We start from the raw sequence: 21,372 nt of genomic DNA on the forward strand, positions 1-21,372 counted from the left end.
GACCCAGGTGCAGGATGAAGTTTGCATGGACCCAGTTCTCAAACTTGTCCAGGTCCCTCTGCATCCCTGTTTCACTTTTCTGAAGCTAAGCACCTACATGAGAGTAAAGCCTTTTCCAAAAGCTTGTTTCTAAGAAAATTGGTCCCACAGACTTCAGCACACAAAGGTGATGGCACTGGCCTTGCACAGAGGTGCAGGCCCAGCATTGCCTGAGCCTGACACTCTTCCAAGGCTGTCTACCACCTGGACACCAGGAAAAGGTCATGGCGAGGCAGAAGCACCCCATGACAGGCTGTTTGGTAGAGGGGTTGCAGAGGAGCAGGCAGGGAACACCTGGTGCTCCTCGGGGAGAGCAGGGGAGGGAGCCTCTGAGGGGCCACGGGGAGAGTGCCATAGAGGGGCACAGTGGGGGGATGCCCCGGCAGTGAGCAGCGCCGGGTGTATGAAGCCCGAGGTGGTTACCGGGGACGTCCATAGGGCGCGGGAACACACGGGCGCCTACGGGCCCGTTGAGGGGCCCGTGTGGGGCCGCAGGGGGCCGTGACCCTCCCCACCACCGCGTACCTGGGGCCTCCTCCATGGCGGCGTTACCGGTTTCCAGGCAACCGCTCCCGCGGCGCGCGGCGCGCTCCGGGAGCTGTAGTTCGGGGTGAGAGCGCGCATGCGCGGACCCGTGGGCCGCGGCGGGTGGGGGGGCCCGCCGGGCAGCGGCGGGAGCCGGCACGTGCAGACAACTGTTGGCCGCTGTAACGGCCGGGGCTGAGGGGTGGGCGCCACAGCCTCGATTCCGCCATAAATTAGAAGGGCTGCTGGGTAGGGGTGTTTTTATAGTTTGTTTCTTTGTTTAAGCAACGTCTCTTTTGGCCGCCTTTGCGGTATTCTCAAAACTCAGCGGGAAAATGAAATTAATTCCCTGAACTTTCTGTCCACAAGACGACGCCGGCGCTCCCGTGCGCCGACCAGTCACGACGTGTTTTCCCCAGAAAGGCAGAGCTCAGGCGAAACTCCGTGTCCGTATCTTCACATACACCTGTGTGCGCATTCATATATATATATATATATATATATATATATATATATAATTTTTTTAAAAACAATTTCTGCGGCTGGTGGCCGGTATTTTGTCTGGCTTTGCGGCGGAAGGCGCAGGTGCAGAGGAGGGAGGCAGGGAGGCGTACCTGCGGGCGGGCGCCGGGGGGCCGCGGAGGGAGGGGACTGCAGCCGGCCCTGGGACAGGTGCCACGGGAAGGGGAGGGCCTGTGGGCGCGGCGGGGTGGCCCGGCGCGACGTCCCAGGGCGGGCGGAGGAGGCAGCGCCATGACCCTGCACGGGAGCTGCTGGTGGGCTCTGCTGCTGGCCTGGCTGCCGGCCGGTGAGTGGGACGGCGGCGGGGTCCTGGGCCCGTCCCGGCCACCCGTGTGACACAGGGGCCGGGGCCCGGGAGGCGCCCCCGTTTTTCGACCTGGGTTAAGGTGTTGCGGCGGTGGGGAGCGATGGCGGCGGCCCTGCGGCGAAGGGAAGGGGTGGCCGGGCCCGGGCGGGTGTTGTTCACCTCTTGGTGACCCTCCCCGCCAGGCGGAAGAGCGGGGCTTTCCCGGGCTCGGCGCGAAAGCCATGCGGAGATGAGTTTCGGTCCCCCAAAGGTGCGGCCACCTGCTCTCCTAAAAGGAAGTGGCCGCCTGCTTCCTGCCAGCCTGCAGTATCGGTCGTGTGTGGCCAGCTTGGTTTGGACCTGAGCATAGGATGCGAACATGGAGGGCCTGGCACAAGAGCCCACCCCAGCCTTTGCTGCTAGCTCGGCAGCCCCCAGCCCCTTTGCGGATCTGGTGTAGCTGCAGTGCTTCCATACCTGCTAGATATATGGAGAACAGGAAATCACCTCTATGTCCACGAGTGGCCTTCATAAAGCAGAGTTCTTTCAGCCAAGCATTGCAGGTTGCCTGACAGCTTCTGATCTCCTGTAGGAAATACAGTGATCATTTTGCTTCTTGGATGCATCAGCCTTTGCTGGTGATTTAGCTTTAAATATCAAAGTTTGTTTTTTCAGAAATAATTGGTAAAAGAAGAAAAAAAAAATAGAGGTATGCTTGTTGATGGTATTGCTTGGCAGCCATGCTCCTGCATGATGTTCTAGCTAAAACTTGGCTTTGCTAGCTCTCAAGGTTAGTGTCTTCAATGCAAAGCCATAGGCCTGAAGTAATGGTAACTTAGGAAGTTGAGAGTGTCCCGATTTGTTCTTTCCAACCAGAGTAAGAAGGACAGCAGCACACAGTGGAGTAATGCAGTAGAAGTTTAGGAACCAGCCTTAATTTCACAGCTTTTCTGTTTTCTTTGAGGAGGTTAGTATGAAACATCAGATGTGCAGAGAAATACGACTGTCCTCCCATAGAAATAGTAGACTTTTAACATCTTTACAAAAATAAAGAACTTATATTTCAACTTGGACTCTTTGCAGAACAGAGGTAATGAGAAAGGATCCCTTTGATAAAGAGCTTTGGTTTCTGTAAGTGGAAAGCATGTAGTGATTTTGAGTATTTTACTCTCGCCTGAGAGATGCTGCTGTAGCAAACTCATGGAAAATTAGTTCTGTTTCCATGAGCCTCAAGAGGTCAGAATTAATATGGGAATTCATTTGATCACTAATGAAATAAAGGTTTTGCCAGTCTTGAGAGTCTGGATTTTGGATTGGGTTTGTGTGATTTCCTGCAGTAAGATTCTGTGGATCAGGTATTTCACAATGAAAACTAAAACAAGATGTAATACAATGTAGTTAAATAAGAGCCATCTTGACTTTACCTTACCTACAGTATTGTAAAAATTAGAGATCCTTGATTTTGCTAGCAGGCTGCACAGCGGCTAGTATTCCTATGTTTCAGTGCATGTGTGTGTATTTTATTTTTCAGAAAAACCTTGGACTCAGAGCGTTCCATGGTCCTCTGTGTTTGTGTGGTATTTTTAAGGCAAATGAATTTGCTTTGCCTGTACTTTGAGTTGGCTGACCAGGAGTCTGTTTCAAACAAGAAACTAAGCAAGTACTGCATTGACAATGTCGTACTGCAGAATTACTTGTTGAGGCAATGTTGCACCTCTGCACCATGTTTTCCACCTGGTGGAAACTGGGTGAGCTTGTATTTGCCTGGAATGTACTGTGAAGGTGCAGCCTAAGGGGACACTAAAAGAATGATGCTTGCAGCTGTGATGCAAATGCTAATACATAGTGCGTTGTTCCCTTGTTCTCATCCTGAAACTGGAGTAGAGGGAAAATCTTTGAATATGCAATAAATATCAAGTGCTGGTTCATGGTGACCCTTTCACTTGGTACCTTCCAAGCCTTCCCCTTTCCTTCTCTTATTTTCTGTGGTTGTGTTCCCCAGCTAAGGAGCAACTAGCATAGCACTGCAGCCCCTGCCCTGTTCTCCTGGGTATATTCCAGATAGGGCATCTTAAACTCACTGTGTACTATTTGTATTGCCTTATCGAAGGCAACTGGTGATAACTTTGCTATTGTTAATGACAAGCACAACTTGCTGTATTATCAAAGTTTAAATAAGATAGAGATGCCTCTGGAGCATAGTTAAAATGAAACATAGCTTAGGAGAAACTTTGTAAAAACCTTCCTCAGTGGGTGCAGCTGCTTGGATAGAAAATGCTGTGGAGTTTGATATGGATGAGTTCTAAACATACATAGCAATAGCTTCACGAGAAAGAAAAGAGTAATTGATGTGTGCTGTTCTGAAGTGGCAATAAACAGATTAAGTTTAATTATGATGCTACAGCCCAAAAGTTGTATTGTCTTAATCCTGCTCTCCACTAGATAACTTTCTGATTACTGTCTTAGTGAAACCTTGGTAAAATGGTGCTGCAAAACTTTTCTGGTTAGAATGACAAGCCAAGGCAATCCCATCCTGTGTGCTTCTGGGCCCAATGAATTATGTCCCATGGGACAATTTTCCCATGCAGAAGGAAAGCAGTGTGTGATGTGGTACATAATGGCCATTAATAGTTGCCTTGAAGAAAATAATTCAGTCCATAAAACGGTCCCATGTAGCTTTTCCAAGCTGCCTTCTGTCAGGGAAATATGGGACCTGCGTTCTAGCAAGGATTTATAACTCTAGGTGGTGCCACCAAAGGGGCTTGTGAGATCCATATGTGCAGGTCCTGGATGAGGCCAAGGGAGCTGTACTTTGGATGCTGGTCTGGTGTAGAGTGGAAGATGTGACATGAGGTCTGTTCCTGCTGGCTGACTGCCTTCTGTGTTCCCATTTGCAGGTTGCCTCTCCCTCCAGGTGACAGTGCAGGATGCTGAGCGTTATACCACCTTATTTGCCACTGTTGTCCTCAAGTGTGACTATAGCACCTCAGCACAACTGCAGGATGTGTTGGTGACCTGGCGCTTCAAATCCTTCTGCAAGGACCCCATCTTTGACTACTACTCATACTGTAAGTGTCAGGCTTCTCCTCCAAGGAATCCTTCTTCAAATGGAAAGGAAGAGGAAGGTAGTCTTAGTGAGGAATACAGGCTTTTGACCTCTTCCTGTTCACAAACCAGGCTGGGTGGTGGTATTTCCCTCAACTCTGAGGGAAAAGTAGTCGTGTCTCTGATTTCTTTTGGAATGTCAAGGCATTATGATATGATTTTGTAGAAATCACAGCCATGCAGGTCATTTGTCCTCCTTGTCATCAACTCAGAAGGCAGAGAAGCTCAACCATGTCTGAAACATGTCAGTCTTTACAGCCCCATCTTATCCTTCAGCATGTTTGAAATCAAGGGCAGTCCAACAAATGGACTTCATGATTCCATGGGGGACTCCGTGGTTGGCGCTAGGTACCTGTGACCAGGTGTTACTGAGTTTGGGAAGTAGAAGAAACACGTGCATCTTGAAGGGCAGAATGACTTCTTAGTAATAGCATTTAGTACTGGTGGCAGAACTTCATGTGCAGATATTCTGGTGTGTGCAGCCTTAATTCGGGAGTGTTTAAGATGGTGTGCAAACTGTGTCGTGGAGTGCATCAAACACAATATAAACAGCTGGTCAAAAGAGGTGATAATCTTGCTATATTAAGCATTGATGTGGCCTCACCTCGAGTACTGTGTGCAGTTCTGTGCCCCACAATTTAAGATGGATCAAAGGTCTTCGAATGCCTCCAGAGGAGGGCAACAAAGCTGGTGACAGGGCTATCCTATGACAAGTGACTGAAGACTTTGGGTTTGTCTAGTTTAGAACAAAGGAGGCTGAGAGGCGACCTCATAGCTCTCTACAGCTTCCTGAGGATTCAAGTTGGAGAGGAGGTGCTGAGCTCTTCTCCCTGGGATCCAGCAATAGTACATGTGGGAATCATTCAAAGCTACACCAGGTGAGGTTTAGACTGGACATTAGGAAGCATTTATTTACTAATAGGGTGATCAAACACTGGAACAGCCTTCCTAGATAGGTGGTCTTTTTTGACGTCTCAGTGCCCAAACTCTCCTTTATGCAGTCTGGATGGGATAAGTAGGCATGTTACCAAGTAATCTACACTATAGTCCACAAGCAGGTGGGTCACTAGCTCTGTTAATCCCAATATAATGTGAGTACTTTGAGCCCAGGCTCAAGCTAATAGCCCCCAATAAGGACAGAAAGCATAAGGTGATGATGTTTGCTTAGTTGGATCTGCTGTTCTTGATCCTTTGTAGATACAGCAATGGAGGAGCCTTTGACAAGCTTTGTCCTCTCCTCTCTTCATTGCAAGCCCTTTACAGACAATGCTGACTGTCTGTATCAGTTTTGTCCCCAGATCTCAGCTCCTAAATACCTGGAAAATAGTTTATATTGTGAGTCCATCATAAATGTATTGGACAGAAATTGCCTCTAGCCTTCCATTAATTCTGGTGGGCCTCATTACACATAATCCTTAGCTGGAATCAGATGATGAATTCTTTTCTGTCTTTATGAGATACACAACATCTAATGGGATATAGGAGAGAAAGGGAGACAATCCCTACAGCAGTTCATGTGTGTCTAGAGATTTTTTTTTGTAAATAAACACACGTTTTAGTTCCAGTACTCCTGGGAGTTCAATGACTTTTTTTCCTTGCAGTTTATCTTTGTACTGGGATCTGCCCTCCAGCCTACCACCACTTAGCTTCTTTCTACTGTTCTTTCAGTTCTGAGTACAGGACGCATCTCCTCTGCAACTCCTGCATTCTCAAAATCTCTGCCATTCTTGTGGCTCTACCTCTGTTTGCTTTTGAGTACTCCAAAGTAATTTGTCCTTGCTGGTTTGAAGCCATGCTTTGTATTACCAAACCAAATGCTCACATCTATTCAAAGAGTTTCTCTGCTGCTCACAAGGGGATAGAAACTGGTCCTTTGAAATAACTTTTGGCATCTTATTTTATGATGTGTGTTTGTAGCATATCAGGCTGGTTTAGCTCTTGGCCAGGACCCATCTGACGACTGCAATGACAGCCAGCGACAGGTGCGCATTGTCATCCAGAAATATGGGCAGAAGGACCCTGTGCTTGGTGCTGACTACCAGCAACGAAAGATCACCATTCAGAACCGTAAGTGACTTAGCCTCCCAGGCAGGGAGTGAACTCAGTAACCATCTGATATCTGAGCCTGCCAAGTGAAGTATAAACATGGCTAGTGTCATCTGTAGCTTACATATTCTTTGGCGTGGCAATGAAATAAGAGTTGTGAAGGGCCCTATCCCCAGCTGCCTTGAGGGTGTGGGAGACACTACAAGCTAAGGCTGAGCTGAGGATGCCTGAGCATTTTGCTTAAGAGTGCAAAAGTAAGCTGAGGAGCCCAGAGGCTAGGAAACAGTTCTTTCTTCTGAGAAGTACTGTGTGGTTCTCTGGGTGCATTATATGTGCTCCCTGCTGTCCCTCAAGCAGTAGCTGCTGCTACTTTCAACCGGGAGAGTTATTGGGATGGCTGGCCTAACAGGGAGAGTGATCTGTGTTCCAAAACAAGTAGGGCTGGCAGCAATGGGTATCTGTTAACATCCAGCATTCAGCAACATGCTGGTTATTTCACTTCACACAGAACTAGTCGTACTTCTAAGTAGCATTGCTCCAGCAATACAAAATCAAGGGCACTGGCAGCTGAAGCTATTTACAATTCTCAGTGGACTCAAATTGGATTGTTTGAAAGGGATGGCCATGCTTGGGAAGAGAGGAGATGTAATACTATGTGTTACCTCTAGGCAGAGTTTGTCTGTCAATCCCAAAGAGCCCACTGACCTCTTAATCCCTCTCCCACAGGGGCAGACCTTGTCATCAGTGAGGTCATGTGGTGGGACCATGGTGTGTACTACTGCACTGTGGAAGCACCAGGAGATACCTCAGGCGATGCAGACAAAGAAGTTAAGCTGATTGTTCTCCGTAAGTCCTGGGTGGCAGATAAGTCCTCCTGTTCTCTTCTTCCCTACCCCAAGATGTCTCCAGCAGTGGAGAGGTGCTCAGTACCTTACTATGCCCAGATACCTCAGGATCCTCTTTGTCTCTCTGTTTTTCCTATAGACTGGCTCACAGTACTTCTTATTGTTCTTGGCGGCCTCCTCCTCCTTCTGCTGATTGGAGTATGCTGGTGCCAGTGCTGCCCTCAGTATTGCTGCTGCCACATCCCATGTGTCTGCTGTCCAACCCGGTGCTGCTGTAATGAGGAAGGTGAGATTCAAGCAAATGTGTATCCATGGCTTCTGTCAAGACAAAAGCTTGACTGGAAGCTTACTGAACTCCACTTTCTCCCTCCAGTTCAGCGTCCATATAGACTGAGACATTCCTTTGGCCAATGTGACCTTCATCACCAGCTTATTTGAGTTTAGAGGAGGGTGGCTAGGTTACATGGAGCCCATCTTGCTCCTCTGTCTTTTGCTTTCAGAAGTTTCTTCTCACACCTTGCTACAAACTTCTCTCATGTCATCCAGGGCATGATCAGTTCCCGTATGTGAGTATCTCAGAACTTCTCTGTCTTGTTGTTCATATGCCTGTGCGTGTGAGGAAAGCTAGCAAATGCCTTGGAACTACTCTCTAATCTGGCCTAAGCTTTAAATGTGTTGCTCTGAGTGGTAATCATGTAAAAATTAGAATTTTCTATCTTCATGTTCTTTTCACATCTGCTCCTTCTACAAGAAGAAGGTTTTATTTGGTTTTCTTTGGGGAAGAAAGTGAGGAGAAAGAAAAGAGAAAGATGGTCTGTTTTGGTAATCAACCCAGCAAATGCATTCTGAGGTTTTAAGGGTCAAGAGAAACTTTGTGTTTAATTTTTAGCAGTAGTAAAGATTCTGCAGCCAGACCTTGTTTTCTTAATAAGGCCAGCATTTGATTTTGGCTACTAAGGTTATATAACCTCTGTGTTCCTGTAACTGAAACTCAGTAGTGACACAATATGGAATACCCCCCCTGCAATTTACACAATCTGAAAGGAACAAAATGCAACAGTTACATTTATTTATCACTAAAATCACCAGATTCTTCCCCAGATGCTACAAGAAGGGGATTTGTGAACAAGGAGCTATGTTTCTGGTTTCCTTTTACTTGCCAAATAGCTGTTTGGTAGACCTTGGGTGTTCATAAACTGAGAGCTTTAGAGTCATGGAATCATAGAATGATTTGGGTTGGAAGGGACCTTTAAAGATCATCTGGTCCAAAACCTTACAACAAGCAGGGACATCTTCAACTAGATCAGGTTACTCAGAGACCCATTCAGTTCGAACTTCAGTGTCTCCAGGGATGGGGCATCTGCCACCTCTCTGGGTAACCTGTACCAGTGTTTCACCACCCTCATTGTAAAAAAATTTCTTTCTCATATCCAGCCTGAATCTTCCCTCCTTTAGTGTACAACCATTATGCCTTGTCCTGTTGCAACAGGCCATGCTAAAAAGTCTGTCCCCATTTTTCTTATAGGCCCTTTGAAGTACTGAAAGGCCATAATAAGGCCTCCTCAGAGCTCTCTCCAGGCTGAACAACCCCCACTGCCTCAGGACTCTGGGTTGCATCTCCTCAGGTCCCATATACTTATGTATATTCAGGTTCCTCAGGTTGTCATGAACCTGATCTTCCCTTGCAGTGGGAGGGACTTTGCTCCCTCAGTTCCTGCCTTGCCATCTATCCACTCAAGAGGTGTGGGAAGTGAGCTTGCTGGTGAAGACTGAGGCAAAAATGTTGTTGAGTACCTCAGCCTCCTCCTTGTCTGTTGTTACCAGTTTGCCAGTCTTACTCATCACAGTATCACAGTATGTTTGGGATTGGAAGGGACCTGAAAAGATCATCTAGTCCAATCCCCCTGCTGGAGCAGGAATGCCTAGGTGAGGTCGCACAGGAACATGTCCAGGCGGGTTTTGAATGTCTCCAGGGAAGGAGACCCCACAACCCCCCTGGGCAGCCTGTTCCAGTGTTCTCTCACCCTCGCTGTGACAAAGTTTCTTTTCAAATTTAAGTGGAACCTCTTGTGTTCCAGCTTGATTCCATTACCCCTTGTCCTATCATTGTTTGCCACTGAGAAGAGCCTGGCTCCATCCTCATGGCACTCACCCTTTATAAACATTAATAAGGTCACCCCTCAGTCTCCTCCAGACTAAAGAGACCCAGCTCCCTCAGCCTTTCTTCGTAAGGGAGGTGCTCCACTCCCTTAATCATCTTTGTTGCCCTACGCTGGACCCTCTCCAGCAGTTCCCTGTCCTTCTTGAACTGAAGGGCCCAGAACTGGACACAATATTCTAGATGGGAGTAGGGGGGAAGGAGGACCTCTCTCGATCTACTAACCACCCCCCTTCTAATACACCCCAAGATGCCATTGGCCTCCTGGCCACAAGGGCACAGTGCTGGCTCATGGTCATCCTGTTGTCCACCAGGACCCTCAGGTCCCTTTCCCCTACACTGCTCTCTAACATGTAATTTCCCAACCTATACTGGAACCTGGGGTTGTTCCTGCCCAGATGCAGGACTCTACACTTCCCCTTGTTAAATTTCATCAGGTTATTCCCCGCCCAACTCTCCAGCTTGTCCAGGTCCCGCTGGATGGCAGCACAGCCTTCTGGCATGTCAGCCACTCCTCCCAGCTTAGTGTCATCAGCAAACTTGCTGATAGTACACTCAATTCCCTCGTCCAAATAGTTAATGAATATATTGAATAATATTGGCCCCAGTACTGACCCCTGAGCCACTCCACTAGATACTGGCCTCCAACTAGACTTCGACTACCACTCTCTGGCTTCTCTCCTTAAGCCAGTTTGCAACCCACCTCACTACTCTGTTGTCTAGACCACACCTCCTCAACTTAGCTGTGAGGATGCTGTGGGAGACTGTGTCAAAGGCTTTACTGAAGTCAAGGTGGACCACATCCACCGCCCTGCCATCATCCATCCACCTTGTTACATTCTCATAAAAGGCTATGAGGTTGGTCAAGCATGACTTACCCTTGGTAAAGCCATGCTGACTGCCCCTAATAACCCTCTTATCCTTGATATGCCTTGAGATGGCACCAAAGACAAGCTGTTCCATTACTTTCCCGGGGACAGAGGTGATGCTGACCGGTCTATAATTACCCGGGTCCTCCTCCTTGCCCTTTTTGAAGACTGGAGTGACATTTGCTTTCCTCCAATCCTTGGGCACCTCTCCTGTTTCCCAAGACTTGGCAAAGATGATGGAGAGCGGTCCAGCAATGACTTCAGCCAGCTCCCTCAGTACCCACGGATGCATCCCATCTGGACCCATGGATTTATGGATGTCCAGACTACTTAATTACTCCCTAACCCAGTCCTCATCGACTAAAGCAAACTCCTCCATTGACCTGGCTTCATCCAGGGTTTCAGGAGTACAGGGCTTCCCAGGACAGCCTCCAGCAGAGTAGACAAAGAAGGCATTCAGTAATTCTGCCTTCTCTGTATCTTCTGCCACCAGGGCACCCACCCCATTCATCAGTGGGCCTACATTGCCTCTGGTATTACTTTTATCTGCTATGTATTTGAAAAAGTTCTTTTTGCTGTCCTTGACCCCTCTAATCATAGATTTAAGCTTAGTTTATGTAGCCCTTGCAGAGACAAAACAGAGCATCCCTCTTATTTGCTAAAAGCGAAACAAAACAAAGCACTTTCTGGAGGTTTTACAAGCTGTCAAGTAAAATGTATGGTGTTGAGGAGCCTATGGAAACTTGGCAGAAAAATTAGTTTCCATGAAGCAAGGGAGAGGTGATAGAGATGAGAGACTCACACCTCCACACTTCCTAATTCTCATTAAAAAAGGGATTCAGAATATGTGTGAGTTCTTTTTTTTTTTGGTTTTCTGTGCTGTAGGAGATGACAGCACACTCCAGACTGCTGCTGTTGTCTTTCTTGCCTCCTGTTGAGGATAGGTAGAAGGGATTCTTGTGATGTTCCCAAAACCTCTCCCTGCTCATAACAGAAGGTACAGACGAGTCCAGCCTCCTCAACTGGGTACTGGATTCTGTGGCTGTAATTTCCATCTCAGCTACCTGCCCTCTATCTACTTTGCAAGGCATCCTTGTGCCTGCTCCCCTCTAATACACCTTCACTTCATTCTGCCTCTGATTTACTTTTCTGGACTGCAAGAAATGAACTGGAGGACTTAAAAACCACAAGAAGATAGATCCAGGGGACATCTTAAAAAGTAGTCCTAAGAAATAACAGTTCCACACAGCTGAAGAGAAGTCAGAAATCCTTAACCGAGTTTTAGCAGTTACAGAGAAAGCCGGATATGGGCAATTTCTTCCCAAACATGGCCACTAGAGGGTAGCCTAGATCAGCTGAACGGGAATCGGTGCCACTGAGGCAAGGTGATTCTGGATGTTTTAAGTCGGTCATTAAGTAACATGGCTTTGAACCTAGTAATAAAAGACGTGCATTGTTTGAGTAATTCAGAATTGGTGTACAGTAATATTACACGTGCCCCAGGAACAAGCCAATTACATTCTCCAAGGAAAGCTCTGCAAAAATCCCACGAGGGTAAATAGACACGTGACCTCTTTCTGTTCCTATTAGTTCCTTTTCTACTGTGGACTTCTTCCACTAATGAATCAGTGCAAAATGGAATATTCCTGCACCTGGGTCTGACTAGGTTGGATTTTTGGTGTTTGTTTTTTTTTTTCCCCAAATAATTGGATAATTGGCCTAGCAGCTGTAAAGTCTGTCAAAGGTAAATATCAACCTTTCTCAGCAGGGAGTAAGTGGAGGGAACAATGTGACATCCTGCTAAAGTTTTATAGCAGGTATGAATTTTGCAACTAGGGTGAATCTGACCTTCCTCACATAAATATGTTCTCTTTAAAAAGAGATGTGTAACCTTATTTCCATTTTGCAGGTGGGGAACCAGAGTACCAAGTTCAGTGTTATATATATATTGTTTTCAAATTGGAAGGCAAATTACCTGGGGAAGGAAGAGAGAATGAGCGTATTGAAGGAAGTCCAAGGGTAATCCTGCATTTGTTCAGCTGTAGGGGGAGACCACAGAATTACAGGGACAGGATGACTTTGGTCCTAGTGACTGCCTTCATACACTAAGAAGGGGAACCCTAAGCAGGTATACCCACAGCTGCTGGGACTTTCGCTCCTCAGGCAAAGACTAGTCAAAACCCAGGGACGTGCAGTCAGCAGGTTCTAGGACATTCTCAGGGTGATAACAGGAGGAATGGGAAAGGAATAGATAAGCCCTTTCCCTTCTTTTTATCTTTTCTTCTTTCTTTCTCCAAGTTTAAAACCTGAACTGGAGGAAAATTCCTTGGGGAAAAAAAATAATGAAGCAAGTTTGACATAGTATGTTTGAAATCTGCTACCTCAAGCCACACAGCTTTAAAGAAAAAACAGACTATTAGGATTAAAAACCCTGAAGTTTCCAGCTTTGTAGTTCACTCTGGTTGGAGCCAGGCTGGGGAGTGGGAAGGAGTTTGGAGTGGAGAACAAAGTGGAGGAAAGAGAAGGGAAAGAGAAGAATGTGTTGAGAGGCATGGTCAGTCCCTGTTTTGCTGCAAGTGGTACTCTGTCTAAATTCAGTAGAACAGCTAAAGGAGGACATGTTTAATAACTGCAGTATTACCTGAAATTGAGAGCTCAGTCCCACAGAGCATGCAGTGTAAAATGCTGCCTGCTGCAGACCAACCCAGGGGACAGAATTAATTTGAGCTTAGCTGCAGCCTTGTTTCTTGAAGAATCAAGGCCTATGCAGTCAACTTGTCTGTCTGTCCCCTATCTCTTTCCCTCCAATAGCTTTTAATTTCATCAGCCAACTTCAACCAGATTTATCAGAGGGGTAAAAGTCTCAAAGGCAATTAGGTTCCTGTGTCTCCTGAACTGTATATTCAGGAATGTTCTGTTCATGGCTGACCAGACCAGAGGCTGCAGTAAAAGCCTGCCACTTCTGAAACTCCAGAGAAAGCCATATAAGAGAAATTTTGTCAAGGCCCCATTGCAGAAAAGCTTAATCCAGTAATGACAGACAGACCATGCAGAGTCAGGCTTTGTAAGGTCTGTGGCTTGCAGAATTTCCTTGCTTGTAATCTTGAGTTTTGATTGTCTGTGGTGGAAGAAGTAAGTTTCTGTGAGATGCTTTTAGGTATTCCCGAAAAAGAAGCTGCAATGAGTGATGATTCTGAAGATGGGGATGATGAGGTTGTCTGTGTAGAGTAGGTGGGACACAAATGCTGAAAAAAAGTGAAATGGAATTGGAGCCTGTCCCCACAAGTAGGAATCTGAAGTTAGTGGTAGAAAAGCAGTGAGGGAGAGAAATTTCCACTGAGTTTGCTCTTTTGGCACAATGGACATTGATGTTGAGAACACGAAATTTTGTTTGGTCACCAGTTTGACCATGGTGTCCTCAGGGATTTAATTTTAGTAGTCATGCTGAGGTAAATTACAGAGACAACAAAAGTGGAGAAGCTGGACAATGCATCTCTGAGTGCCCTATTTGTGGAAAAGAGAGGAAATGATGGAGTATGGTATGGAAAACATGATCTGGGCAGAGCCTACATGAAAGTGGCAAAAAAGTCTTGCTTAGCTGTAAATCAAAGCCTAAAGGGGAAAGGACCAATGATGAGATGAAAGAGTTCAAAGAGAGAGAAAACAGTGTGGTATGTCTTGCTGTATGAAACATTATTTCCCACCTTTTTGCAACTGTATTCATAATGACAGAGAAGGTAAAAGTCTTGCATTTTATTACATGCTGTGTACTTAATCACAGTGCCATTTGTTCCCAGCTGCTGGAACTGTACCCTGAACGTCAGGCAGTAACCCTTTGCTTTTGTTTTAGGTATCTTTCTGAAGCTGTACAACTTCTCTTGGAATTTCCTGTGCTGTTTACCTTTGTCATAGGGTGGAGAGAGCTTTTGATTATGTGCATTTCCTATATCTGATCACAGTCTATCAAGCAAAATGGTATGTGGTCTGCAAGCTGTGCTCTCTGGATAGCTGCTGTAAGCTTTCTTCTACTTTTACAGCACTGAAGCGGTATCGGTTCATGAAGCAAGCTCAGGCACTTGTACCTTGGATGTCACCCAACGTGCTCTACGGAGGTGGTGACAGGAACTCGCAACTTTCCTCTTACCAGCTGAACCCTCTACTGCAACGAGGTGAGACCATGCCCCTCATTTCAGAGGAAAATCAGAATGAGAAACAGGTAACTTCTCAGGGAGGTTCAGCTGTGAGGCTTTAGCCTCTCTACTGTGAAAGAGAGAAGAATGTTCCTAGCCTGACTGCATGTCCTAGCATGACAACTCTGGTACATCTGCAGCATCCTATGGACTTGCCTGGGTGGATAAATCCAGCCTATCTGTCTTAAGTGTCTTGCTAGGTGCGGTGCTGGGTGAAGTAGTTTAACACTAACTGAGGTATATCTGTGCTACACCCCAGCAACTGCAGGGTAAATATACCCAGCTTATCTTGCTTCATGTGGTGGAGGAGGGTACTGTCTCTTTGTTCTGCTGTGCTGGTCACGGTCAACTCCTTATAGCTAGAACTGACGTGACAAGTGAGGTGCACTTTGTTTGAGCGCTTACCAAACGTCTAGTCTTCAAATGATTAAGGGCAAATTGCCTTCTGTACAGGAGATCTAGCCTGCATGTAGCATGAAGGACTCTTTAATGAACCAGGAAGAATTTTCCAGTTGTTCTGCCCCAAAATTGCTTTTATTAATGGTATTTATATGTAACTTTAATGAAGGAGGAAAGATGGACTCTCTGAAGTCCTAGAGAAAGAAATAAGGAATAAAATAACTTGTTACCAGTAATACTATTTAAACACCCAAGGAAAACAAGGGAATTAAACATAATGACTTCTCAGATAAATATAGCATATTTTTCTTCTGAAACTAGCTTTTCATCATTATACAGCAGTCACAGATATACTCTGAGTCTGATAAGTCTTTACTGTTGTTTGAAAAAATAGTCTGCAAACACCTTAAATGCTAGATTAGAGATGTTTGAGTATTTCCTTTTTTAACCTGCTAGTTAATTCTACAGTTAGCATGTTTCCTAGCCAGGGCACCAGTTCTCTTTAGGAAGATCTGGTGACTCAGCCACCATGATTTAATACAGTATACACTGAGGCTCCTCAAGGAAATCTATGTGCATGCTGGCAGAAAGTGGGCAAGTAAGTTCCTTAGACAGTTTCTTAGCCTGTGTATTCACAGTCCTTGAATCTCCTGTGCTTGTTTCACTGAAATTTGTTTTAAGTCAGCTTTTTAGGGATGCTGGATAGAAGGGACCTCTAAGGTCATGTAGTCCTACCTCTTGCTCAAAGCAGGACTGTCACCAGCCTCAGTCATATTAGCTGTGGTTTTGTCCAGCCAAGTCTTGGTCACCTGCAAGGATGGAGATTCCATGACTTTTTCAGATAACTGTTCCAGAGCTGGACCAGTCTCCTAGTGAAGAAACTTCTCCATTTGCTACTTATATCTATACATACATGTGTGTGTATATGTGCATATGTAAAGTTCTTTTTCTTTTGCAGTATTGCTTCATATTTCTTCCAAATATAAGAGGAAACACTATGAACTTTCTCTTATTTTTTTAAAATAAAATTTGATACCAATGCTGTAGGAAAGAAATGTTCCTCTCTCTAAATCCATCAACTATATTTCCAGGTGTGCTGGATGACTTTCTTACCTCCATGCTGCCCAAAACACAGATCATGCTGCCACTTACTAGTTACTACACTTTGCACTATACCTTGTGTGATCTGGATGTGCTGATTGTGGTGCTTGAGATTTGTGCAGCTCTTGCAGTGAGGAGGAGCAGAAGGAGAGAGGCTCAAAAGGGACTCGGCCAGGATAACTAGTGCAGAAGGGCCCTATCTTTGTTGTTTCCCCTTAACTTGCTGTGTTCTCCTGTGCTTTTATTCTTAGATGTGTCTCTGCAGAACAGTCTTCCACTGGTGCAGCCACAAGCTCAGCTTGCCCCTAACAAGGGTGTTTTGGACTATCTGGAGTCTGAAATCCAAAACCTTAACATGTCACAGCTCCGACCACCCTCCCACCAGCGACAGGCTGTGCAGCCCAGCCTGCTGTCCTCCCTGGGTTCCGACATCATGCCACCTCCTCTTGCTGATCGTGTCTCCTCTATGCACGGGAGCAGCAACTCCTCACGGCCACAGAGAGCTGCCCACACCCCCAGACCTGGGGACTCTGCAGCAGAGGACAGGAGGGAAAACCGGAGGTGGCCTGTGCCTTCCAGTGGGGATTCTCATTCCAGCTACAGTCAGGAGCCCTGGGACAGGCAGCGAGAGGACCATCCTCAGAGGCAGAGGACAGGTGGCTACAATGGCAGGCCCCAGCACTACAGACGGGATGTGTCTCCTCCACGCCAGGATGAGAGGGGCAAGAGCAGCAGCAGCAGCTCCAGTTTCTATCCAGAGGAGGCCAAGGAGCGCTCCAGCCACCATCATGGCTGGAGAGAGGACCCCGCAGGGAGGCGAGAGTACCAGCACTACACTGGCAGGAGCAACAACTCAGGTCAGAGGCGGCACAGCTACTCTCCCCCTTCTCGACGGGGGTCATGGAGCTCCTCAGAAGAGCAAGTCCGTGTCCCAGCGACAAACCGCAGGCGACGGCACCGATCTCGGGAATGGCCAGAAGATAAACCCCCCAGTTACCGCTCATTAGACATCATCCCAGGTCAGGACAAGAAGGACAAGGATGACAAGAAGGACAAGGATGACAAGAAGAACAAGAAGCATGTAGGGCCACGCTCGGTGAGTCAGCTGCCTTTTTGTTTTCCCATCTAAGGGAAGAGGTGGGTTTTGAGAAGTGATAGTGATTGTTACTTTCTGCAACCTATTGTCTTTTAAACAGAGGGCAAGGAGCACTGAGTGCCCTGCACAGCTTGGTTATGAAGAGGTTACTGAGTTCCCTGCCTTCAGACATGTGTTGCATGGTGCATAGTGTGTTCAGGGACAAAGTGGGCAGTCAAATAAACTAGGTCCCCTATAACATCCCGCGTTGGTGACATGTTGTATGCTCTCATTCCTGTCCCCACCAAGAGGCATTTGGGGCTATATGTAGGTGTTAGAATAGCTGTTCTAGCATTGCGTGGAGAGAGCGTACTTCCAGAGTAGACAGCAGTACTGAGTATCCCTCTGCAACCCTCTCTGGTGTTGGTTTACTTCTGATTTCTTTTAACATGTGCATGATTCTCCTATTACTGATCTCCAACATTTAATTTTTGTAGTATCTTGGTAGTATTTTAAAAATGGTTCATATGAGAAAGCACCCAGAATTATTTTGTTACCCAGAGGCACTAGAGATTAGCCAGTATCAATGACTGTATTGCCTGGCTTATTTCCCAACCAGGTAAGATGCCTAAAGCTATATCAAATATGCTTTAAGATCATGGGTGGGGAGAAGTGTGTGATCCTTCAGGCTAGGTGGAAGAGGATGACTCACTTGTTGAGACTCTTGAGAACTGAACATGCATTATTTGGGCAGTGAACAGCTATTGTTCATAGCTCATCTTGTCAGTTACACTGGGATTAGACTACAGCTGGCAATTTAAGTGTAAAAACTTCATATCCCATTGCTAGCCTCCAAGTTAGACAGTTTATTTCCCCCTTAAAGAATTAAGTTTTTTTGAAAATAAAAAAAAAAACCTACATGTCCCTTATCACATAAATGCAGAATTTTACCAGGTGGGAGTCTTCTTAAAGGGCTGCATTTTGGACATTACCATTTTCCCTTCTGAGTTTTGGAAGGAAGTGCAGTTCTAGTCCCAGCTTAGATATATGTATGTATGAATGGTTTTGTTATGGTACTCAGAGCAGGTAGGAAGACATGATTTCCATTCGTGCCTTCCTTGTTCCTGAACCTCTTCTCTTCTCTTACAGGACAGAGGAAGTTCCTACAGTGGAAGAAGCATAGTCATTTAATGCCAGTACTGAAAGAACTAAGATTCCCACTAGACTCCTCTTAGCTTTTCTACTATGTAGGTTGGGATGGCTGCTTTTGATTGAACTGCCAATCAGCAAAAAAACAGATGAAGCAGCTTCCCTGTAGACTTGTAATTCTGAAGAATCTCTGTCTCCTGACCATGAAAGCAATAACGTAACCCCTTTTTATTCTTGCCGTCCACTGAAGACATTCTATTGGAAACAGCAGATATTTTTAGTAAATGGTGTATTCCCAATCTTTAAAGGGAGGTACCAGTTGTCTTACTTAGGTGCCCTGGCACTGCAAGGAGCCCAGTCCATATAGTGCTGATCCTTTGCATACCAGTTACTGGAGAATGGCTGTGACAATCAGGGTTGTAAAGTCACAGTAGAATAATTTAGGTTGGAAGAGACCTCTGGAAGTCATCTGATATTGGTCCCATGGGTGTTTGGTGTAGGGGGGCACAACATCTCCTTTCTGAGGCCCTCTGTAGTACTTCACAAAGTATGATGTTTGCTGCTTCTGCCTGTCTGCTCAGCATAGTTGGGGCAGTTACTTCCTTTTGTCCCACTAAGCCTCTCTCTTAAACGGAAGGATGACAGTGTTGGAAGGATGTTTGACTGCTTTAATAAGGGTTCACCAGCACGTCTGCAAATTGCCAGCTTATCTGCCCTATACTGACTGAAACAACTTGCCCTACTTTAAGCTTGGACCTTAGTGCCTTAAAAGATACTTGTTCTAGCCTTTAACCCAGACTTGAATTTATTTGTAACCTTTAAGGGCTAAATTTACCAAGGTTTGGTCATCCTTACAGACTGAGCAAGTTATGATTACTGTCCCTCACACCATGCACCAGAATTTGTTTCAACTCTAGGAAGCATGATTTTGGTGGATATATCTTTCCTAAGCCATGTAGTCTTTTCCATACATTTTATAGTCTCCCTTTTCTCTCTGTGCCCTGTCACCATTTTTATTATTGTCCTTGATATTTACCCTGACATTTATACCAATTCTGCCTATGTGGTGCATCTGATCTGTCACTAGATTGCAAGGTTTTCTTATCTCTTACCTTGCAGCTAGCATGCAGAATTTCTGCACACTCTGAGACAAGTTGCAGAGGAGAAAAATGTGCCATTTCTCCTTGGTATGATTCATCCACTGTTTTCATTTAAGATGTGCTGGAAAAAGAGAAGTTGTCTGGATGCTGGCTGCTTGCACAGGAAACTGGCTTGCCAAAGTCACTTCTTGGATTCAAGAGACTCAACTGTTGGCAAGGAGCTTTTGGAGCATCTTGTGAATTATTTTGTTACCCAGAGGCACTAGAGATTGGCCAGTATCAATGACTGTATTGCCTGGCTTATTTCCCAACCAGTGCCACTTGGGATACTTGCTACTATTTGTTCTTTAATGTTCCAGTTACTGATATGCTTATGCTTTCTCTTGGAAGACTGACTTGCAGAGTTTTTCACTTTGCCCACTTCCTTTTTTCTTTTTTATTTGGACAATGATGGGAAACGTCACACTTGGAGCAAATATTCCCAGCTGGATATCCAATGCAGTTGCTAGTCAACTAAAGGCTACTACAGAGAGTGCTCATTTTCCTACAGCTTCTTGGCTGACAGTGCTTATTTCTAATTCCTGTGTACGGACAGAAAGGAAGAGGACCCACTATCTTCTCTGATTGACTTTGTTTCAGAACCAGAGGCCTGCTTTTTGAAGACGGAGGGGCTGTTCACCAGCAGTTAATGGCTAGCACAAAACAGAGCTAGAAGAGCTAAAAAAACAATTCCAAAGTCTGAATTCAAGAGAGGAACGCTGTATTAAGTGTAATCCTTGTCTGCATTAGACCAAAACTGTGAATAATGTGAACTGACCCACGAGTTACACCTGGAATAGCGGGAATGAAGTGCGTTTGTAGAACTTGCAAAGCCAGTATCACTCTTGAATCTTGTTCTCAGTCACTGGATGTGAATAATTTTTACTTTTAGTGACATGCTGAGGGTTTTATGCATCCCCTCTTCTATTATGGGCTAGTATTTATTTTTCATTAAGATTACTTTATGGTGACTACAATTACAAAGTAATATGGGCCTTCTTCCAAAACTAGCATCCTGTTTTGACTTTAGCATTGCCCTCTGGTGATTAGTGGCAGATACCCAGGGCTCTGCAGGTTCTCCCCTTGGAAGCTGAATTGGAATTTCACTATTTCCTTATGCTTCCAGTAGGTCCATACATCATGTAGGACAACTTCTTACTGTCATCTCAACACAGCTCGAATATCTGGGTTTCAGGAAAGGGCTACCCCTTCTCCATCAAGTGTAGAAGCTGTTGAGACATCACTTGGGATCCCAAGACGGTAGAATGGATGAAAGTTCACTCTCCTTCACGTTCAGTGTCTGTAGACCAACATGGATCCAGCAAGTTATCCCAAGAGCAAGACCCCCCTCACACAGCAAGAAAACCCAGATGACGTTTTGTAACAGTAGCAGCTGTTGAAGCTTGCTGCTGTAGTATGAGCACACTAGCTGCAGAGGTTGTGCTTTTTTGTCTAAATCCTGTGAAGGAGCCCTCCATCTTTATTTGTTCCTCTAGTCCCCATAATTGAGCTAGGGTGACTAATTGTAGATTGTGCGAATTTATAATTTGTGCTGTGTGAGGCCTGAAGAGTTTTATCTTTATCATACTTGAGCTCCTCTTCAGTCACTTTGTTCATATTTATGGAAACGTTAAACAAAACTCTTCTGGGAAGACTGTATCTCAATCTTAATTCTGTAACTTCTTAAATTGTGACAGAAGTAGATTAGGTTATCCAGCAGGGAAGCAGAAATGGTACCAAGTTTACTGGTCCGTAGACCATTGCGGTTCATAAAACACCAGCTGGTGGGCTGTGAAATAATTACAAAGGAAATCTATATATGCATGCTTTACAACTGCAAGCAGACAGAAAAGTGGGAAGGAAATAGGCTCTGCTTCGAATACTTATTTCTATTTTTAATTGGCTATAAATTAAAGCCGTGGTG

At 45.6% G+C, this 21,372-nt stretch overlaps 2 protein-coding genes across 3 annotated transcripts in view; one reads left to right on the forward strand and one right to left on the reverse strand.

Moving 5' to 3' along the window:
- Window positions 1-778, reverse strand: part of CFAP44 (cilia and flagella associated protein 44) — a 44,095-nt gene extending 43,317 nt beyond the window's left edge. Inside the window, exon 1 of one of the 2 annotated variants that reach the window (XM_071809091.1) lies at window positions 565-778. In XM_071809091.1, the coding sequence (XP_071665192.1) occupies window positions 565-580 (16 nt within the window). In that variant the 5' untranslated portion in view covers window positions 581-778. The remainder of the gene's footprint in view (window positions 1-564) is intronic. The other variant, XM_065842649.2, reaches the window with a different exon arrangement.
- A 474-nt stretch (window positions 779-1,252) lies between these two features.
- On the forward strand, window positions 1,253-20,661 carry ILDR1 (immunoglobulin like domain containing receptor 1). Its single transcript, XM_065842846.2, has 8 exons — window positions 1,253-1,372; window positions 4,270-4,440; window positions 6,395-6,544; window positions 7,250-7,369; window positions 7,508-7,654; window positions 14,433-14,564; window positions 16,337-17,181; window positions 18,310-20,661. Exons 1-8 carry the CDS (start codon window positions 1,318-1,320, stop codon window positions 18,349-18,351), a joined length of 1,662 nt encoding a protein of 553 aa, XP_065698918.2. The 5' UTR covers window positions 1,253-1,317; the 3' UTR covers window positions 18,352-20,661.
- The last annotated feature ends 711 nt before the right edge of the window (window positions 20,662-21,372 follow it).

This window comes from Patagioenas fasciata, chromosome 1 (genome assembly GCF_037038585.1).
Source record: "Patagioenas fasciata isolate bPatFas1 chromosome 1, bPatFas1.hap1, whole genome shotgun sequence".
Lineage (NCBI taxonomy): Eukaryota > Metazoa > Chordata > Aves > Columbiformes > Columbidae > Patagioenas > Patagioenas fasciata.